This window comes from Tympanuchus pallidicinctus, unplaced genomic scaffold, assembly GCF_026119805.1.
Source record: "Tympanuchus pallidicinctus isolate F22 unplaced genomic scaffold, pur_lepc_1.0 scaffold8, whole genome shotgun sequence".
NCBI classification, from domain to species: Eukaryota; Metazoa; Chordata; class Aves; order Galliformes; family Phasianidae; genus Tympanuchus; species Tympanuchus pallidicinctus.
Window position 1 is genome coordinate 35026575 of NW_026294802.1, and position 6342 is coordinate 35032916.

At 49.8% G+C, this 6342-nt stretch overlaps 1 protein-coding gene across 1 annotated transcript in view; it reads right to left on the reverse strand.

Moving 5' to 3' along the window:
* The window catches only part of PDZRN4 (PDZ domain containing ring finger 4), a 244569-nt gene extending 238708 nt beyond the window's left edge, over positions 1 to 5861 (reverse strand). Inside the window, exons 1-2 of the mRNA XM_052668979.1 lie at positions 5212 to 5861; positions 2992 to 3078 (exon numbers count right to left, since the gene is read on the reverse strand). Of these exons, the coding sequence (XP_052524939.1) occupies positions 2992 to 3078; positions 5212 to 5805 (681 nt within the window). The 5' untranslated portion in view covers positions 5806 to 5861. The remainder of the gene's footprint in view (positions 1 to 2991; positions 3079 to 5211) is intronic.
* Positions 5862 to 6342: the final 481 nt, after the last annotated feature.

The window sequence follows — 6342 nt, forward strand, 5'->3', positions numbered from 1 at the left end:
TGGAAATCAGTTGATATGATGTTTATTTTCCCTCTATTTCTGGTAAATCCTTAACCAACAGTGTGACTCATAGGTGTGCTAATTTCTAGGATTAGGTGCTATAAACTTGTGGAAAAAACAAAACAAAACAAAACAAAAAAAACACTATTTTTTACATTAAGAAAATGATAAATCCATTACAAAATATGGATCCACTATAAGATATGCTTCAGAGCATGTGGCAGCTGTCCCATGCAGACTTAACCCAAGAAGATTTCAGGCTAACAACTATTTGTTCAACACAGTCAGGTCACACCATGATCTCATACAGTCCTATTTTGTTGTTGTTGTTGCAGACACTCATGGGTGTCAGGTAAGGTGCAAAAGTGAAATTTATGAATGGCTTCAGAAATGTTTTGGAATGGCTAACAGACAGACCATGAAAGCAGTGAGAAATAATGAAATTCCAATAAAAGAAATATAATAGCCATTAACCAAAATGAGCAAAGAATTTGGTCTGTTTCTTTCTTAAGAAAACAAAAGACTAGATTGCAGTAACTTCATCCACATAAAATTTCGTATTTTTCACAAGAAATTGTACTTCCCTTTTAGAGACTATGTATGACTCAGTAAGAAAAGGGGTATTTTTGGCTTGTAGACCCCATTGGTCGCACATGCTGCTATCTTTAAGTCCTATCAAGAAAACACTCCACAAGGCATGCAGAGCTTCAGCACCTGATCGCACAGCTCAGAGGCCATGAAGCACGGGGAGCTGCGGGGACCATTGGTTTATCTGCCCCTGATCAGAGTCCCCAGGCTGCAGCACACATCTGCATCCAGCGTGGCTCAGCCAAGGCATCCTCAGAGAGGAGGGAGGCCATTCTCGGCCAGCCAGAGTGAGGGCCTGGGACAAAAACGGGATCAAAGTAGCTTAGGGTCTCCAGAATAATGAATCACCACCCACCACACTCACGTGATGTTGGACCTTTCCTGACAAAATAAGACAAGCTTGTGGTGGGTTATTCCCTTTCCTATCATCTTGCCTTCCAGGTAAAAGGCAAACAGTGGGAAAGCCTGCAATGAAATCAAACGAAACATAGCAAGTGGAAAGTACCAAGTAATCAAGTGGCACCTGTTTTCAACAAGAAAAATCTGCATTGTGCATGTAAAACACAAATTAAAAAGTACATTCCAACCTACATGAGTGGTGCAGTGACATGTTTGTTCTGCTCTTCCTCTGCTCAAGCCAAGGTTTCACACAAGGGCACATTTCCTCTCAACAACTTAAACATAAAATTTGCCTTCATGAACTCTTTTTGACTTGTTACTAAAGAATTCCTGATCCTGTTTTAAGGTTTTGAGCAGTTTTTTGCTTTCATTATTTAAGCCTACTTGACCTTTTTTTCCCATTATTTCCTCTGGCTCCAACCGTGCTGAGTCAGAGCCCACACTGACATCCAGGCCCTACTAATCAAACGTGTGTGGTACTCACACTTATCACAGTGAGAGCCGAACAGAACTTCTGAAGTCAGTATCAAAGACTCAGAAAACCCTGAGACCTAGTTCAGCTCCATGACCTTCTCTGCCTTGCTATCAGTGTTAGTTAAAGGCTGATCACGACCATTTCCTTCCTTCCAGTCAGCCATTTTCTCCAGAACAGTGCTGTGAACCTCCCAAGCTTCCAGACTATCCACAACAACTCACAAAGCTAACAGTTGGTATGTGAATTCTTCAGAGGAACTCGGTTGACATCTGAAGCTGAACACTGCACTCTCTTCTCCCTGCAAAGGCCCTGCAGTTTTCCCTCAGCTGAAAATAGCAGAAGTCACACTGCAGTCTCAAAGATTGTGTGGACTTTCATAATGCTATATTGAAAATATGAATATAATCCAAGTGCGCCTGTTTTATCTTACAGTGCCTGTTGTCTCACCCTTACATTAAGGAATCTAAGAAACTCACTTTGAATTTCCTTCTAGCACACGTTTGATAACTGTGTTTCCCCACAAGGAACAGCATTTCTGAAGTGCAGACAGTGAACTTGCTAAGCTAATGGGAACAGACTCTTTGGCACCACTAAATATAGCTTGAGAGCAGAAGATTGCCAAACTGCTATAGAGGGTCCCATTCCCCTCCCCAGTAATAGCAGTAGGTTAAAGTTCTCCTGCTTAACAAGAACCTGATCCGTGCATAATTATCACCAAGCCTTTTTAATCAACTATTAATTTTCCAGTTTAACAGGTTACTTTACCCTTCATACGTAATGACAGCCCTGATTAATGCTTTTGGAAGGACGAAGTTAAAAAGAAAAAAAACAACAAAAAAACAACCAACCATGCATATTCTTATGCATATTCAGAGGGAGAAGGGGATAGTAATTCCTATTCAGATTCTACAGTCTTTAATGAACCTTCCAAACCTAGACTGATGATTTGTGAAACCAGATTTACTTAAGATACCAGATCAATGAAAACTGTTTCATTCAACTGTTTCAGTTCACAAAGAATAAAAAAAAAACAAACCTGAAAGCAGACATGTGAGAGCAGGACATGTGCTCAAAGTATTTAAGCAGCAGAATCAAATTTTCATTTCTTTTTTAAATGAGGGAAAAAAAAAAAAAAAAAAAAAAAAAAAAAAAAAAGCAAAAAAGCAAGCAGTTTCCAAAAATTCCAGTGGCTTAATCCTGCAACAATTACTCTTGTAAGTAGTCCCAGAGATTTCCATTGAACAGCTTCCATGAATACATATTACTCACGTGGGAACTGAGTGTAGATCAGCCTCAAGTTTGAAAGCAAGAACAATGGGAACACCTTTCCTGAAAGTGAGAATAATCCAATTCTCACAAGACTGTCTTCAAAGCAGTGAATCTAATTATACCTGATAATACACAGTACTTATATCTATGAAGTTCATTCCACACCTACTGTCATTGAAAGCAACTCTTTTATGACTAACAATGCACATAATAACAGAAAATATGGTCCAAAAGTAACCTACAATTACTTTTCTCATTACCTGATTGGGTCTTCCTCCTATAATATTGAATCCCAAAGTATCATTTTCTCTGTGCAGCATGATGGTTAAAGGTTTGGGCTCTCCTGTCTAAGAAGAAGAAGATGAAATACCGTTATAGAATATTGTCTTAAGAAGAACATCTTAAATGAAAGCATTAATGTAAAAAGACTTTTAGCTGGACAATATGTAAGATAGAGCCCAAAGACAAATCAGGCTGGGAAGAAAGAACAAAAGACTGGAAAAAAAGCAAATGGAAGGACACATCCCACTGCAGTGTAACAGGAAGCCAAGCACCTGACAGTACCTTACCTCCTGAATGGAGGAGGTGCAGGCGTTTGGTGGGAGGAGTACTTAGCACCACTTAAATAAGTCAGTGCACCGAATCAGAAGTCACCAAAAACTCCTGCATGTGTTGGTGTTTCAGATATTAAATATACAGATTCAAATCCTACACGTGATACTAATCAGATCCAAAAGTCATATTAGTACAGTTCTGTTGCAGCTTTCAGGAAAAAAAAAAAAAAAAAGAAGAAGAAGAAAGCCCAACTCTTCAACCCCTCAAAGAATCCAAAACCATTTCTGCCAAAAAAAAAAAAAAAAAAAAAAGTTGCTTTTTCTAAGCAATTAAAACCAGTGATGGAATCAAACTTAAAAAACGAAAAAGGGAAGGAAGCAGCTTATTTTCTGTTGCTCACATAGGATGACAGCTACGTTTCAGGAGCCATATTCTTCACACCAATCTGCACTCACCCAGCACAGTCAGGTGTTGGCGTTTGCCTGTCCCTTTGACTGAGCTGACTAACACAGCTATGACACCTACGTAACTTATACCTGTCCAAACACTCAAAACATAACACCGAACGCTGAAGCCTGCGTTTCATCCACTGTGACAGCGAAACGTTTGATTGCAGCACGACAGATTTGATGTTAATGAAGTACATCTCTACTTCATCTCCAGTTCTCCCAGACGCTGCCGCAGCTCCCGGCCGGCAGTGCTCAGCAGCCCCTACCGGCAGCGCCGGGCACGGCGGGCGCTCAGCTCCGCTGGGAGCAAACCCACTGCTCTCACCAGCCCACACCTCCGTGCCAAATCCTCCCTTAGCAATTCCCATCTCGCTTCTCCTCTCTACAGTCGCTGCCGTGCTCGGGCGCCCTGCACGCCGCTTGCTGTCCCCCACACGGCCGCAGCACAGCTGCCGGGAGAGGAAGCAGCTGTACGAATGCACTCGCAGTGACCCGCAGAGCGTGGGCTGGCTACCCCGGGGAAATTTGAAAAACAATTTTTTTTAAGGGAAAAAGTATTCCAGTCTCCAGACACAACGTCTCTCAGTGTCAGCAACCCGTGCTCCTGGGCACAGAGATGTCCTGCAGACGTCCCCATTGCCGTAGCGATACACACCATCACTTCAGGAGTGGCTCTGGCTGCTCGGACCCTTCCCACTTCGGATTTTGCTTCCTAAGGGTGCCTGAAGATCTGGCTAAAGATCCATTATAGCACTCCTTGCCACGGCTGCAACCGAGAGCCCACAGCTCACATCTACCACAAGCTCCCGCAGCCTACCGGGCTCTCCCCTCAGCCCCGAGGCAGCAGGTGCCCACCCGAGCACTGAGTGCCACCTGACTGCCAGCCGGCGAGGCACTCAGCTGCTCTCCGCTACAAGCACCATCAATCGTTATCCCGCTTTCCCAAACGGAAGAGATTTCGCTGTCCTTTCACAATCGTTTCCAAAGTTTACCACGATTTTACGTTCCAGCTTTTTAAGCAACTCCTTGGCTGCAGGAGCAGAAGCCTCAAACCAGCCGGGTGCCCGGCCAGCCCCAGCTGGAGCCAGCTGAGCGGCAGCCAGGGCTCTGCAAGAAGGGGATGCTGCGGCCTGAGGCGGTTCCAGGTGAGCCCCGTGCCCGCAAGCTGCCAACTCAGCAGGGAGCCCTTCCTCCCCTCCCCTCTCCTCTCTCGCCCGGCCCAGGCTCCGCTACTAACACCGCTCCCGGGCTTCGGCCACCGACGGTAGGGGAGAAATGCGAGGCACCGAGGTGACGAGAGAGAGATAGCGCTGCCCGGGTGCGGGGATAGGACACGCCCTGTGTCCCGACGCAGACTCGGGGGGCTGCGTGTCCTCAGGGTTGGCAGTGACACCTCACTCACAGACGTCCCACAGCCGGGCGCACCCCGGGAGCAGCAGCACCGCCGTGGAGGAGCCGGCGGGTATCCGCACTCACCTTGCCGCGCTGGCTGCCCGTCAGGTCGCGGGTGATGCTGCTGATGTGGCTCATGTACTGCCCGAACTTGGCCTGGTAGCGCAGCGCCGTCAGCTGCACCTCGCTCTGCAGCGCCGAGAGCTGCGCCAACAGCGACTTCTCTCTCCTGCTCCAGCGCAGGGCCTCCCTCTTCATCTCCGGCCCCGGCACTGGACCTCCGCCGCCCCGCCGCTCCCGCTGACACCGCTGCCCTCCGCCTTCCGCCCGGCCCGCGGGCAGCGCATCCCGCGGCGGCCCGTAGCGGCACGCGGCGAGGTGGGCGGGCAGCTCCCGGAGCCGCACGACGCGGCCGCAGCCCCGCGGGCTGTAGTCGCACCTGACCTCCAGCTTCTGGACGAGGCTGCGCAGGGGCAGCACGGGGCGCAGCTCGGCAGCGGCGAGCGGCCGGCAGCGCAGCGGGCAGCGCCGGCGCCGCGCCGCCCAGGGCAGCAGGCAGCCGGCGCAGAAGACGTGCCCGCACGGCGTGGACAGCGGCTCTTCCAGCACCCGCCCGCACAGCTTGCACTGCAGCTCCGCCGCCACCGGCGCCGCGAAGCGCGCGGGGTCGAAGCCCATTACGCCCGGGGACCTCGAAACTTTCGGCGGCGGCGCGGCCCCGGCGGCGCTGGAGCCGCTCCCGGCGGGCGGGAGGCGGCGAGGGGTGGGCGGAGGAGCGGGGCCGGCCGGGGGAGGCAGCGGCAGCGCCGGGCTCAACTTCCCGCGGCTCCCCCCTCTCCTCCGCGCCCTCCCGCATTAACTCCCTCTCGCCGGCGATACCGCCCCACGCCCAGCCCCGGCACCTCCTCCGCCCTCCCGGGGCATCCCGGCTGGCGGGGCAGAAACCGCGGCAGGGCGAGGGAGGGACGGAGGGAGGGACGGCGCGCGGAAAGCCGCCGCGCCCGGCTGCCGCCCCGGACCGACCCGACCCGACCCGCTCATTTCTCTCGTTTCTCTTTTGTGCTCCTGTTTCGGGATGCATAGGAGAGCATGGAAAGCAAAAGTCTCCGGTACGAATGCTCTCTTTGTTGTCGCACCGTAAATAGATAACGATACAGCCAGGATAACAGAATTGCTTGTTGAGCTCCCTTAAACAACAACGTATGTGCAAACAAC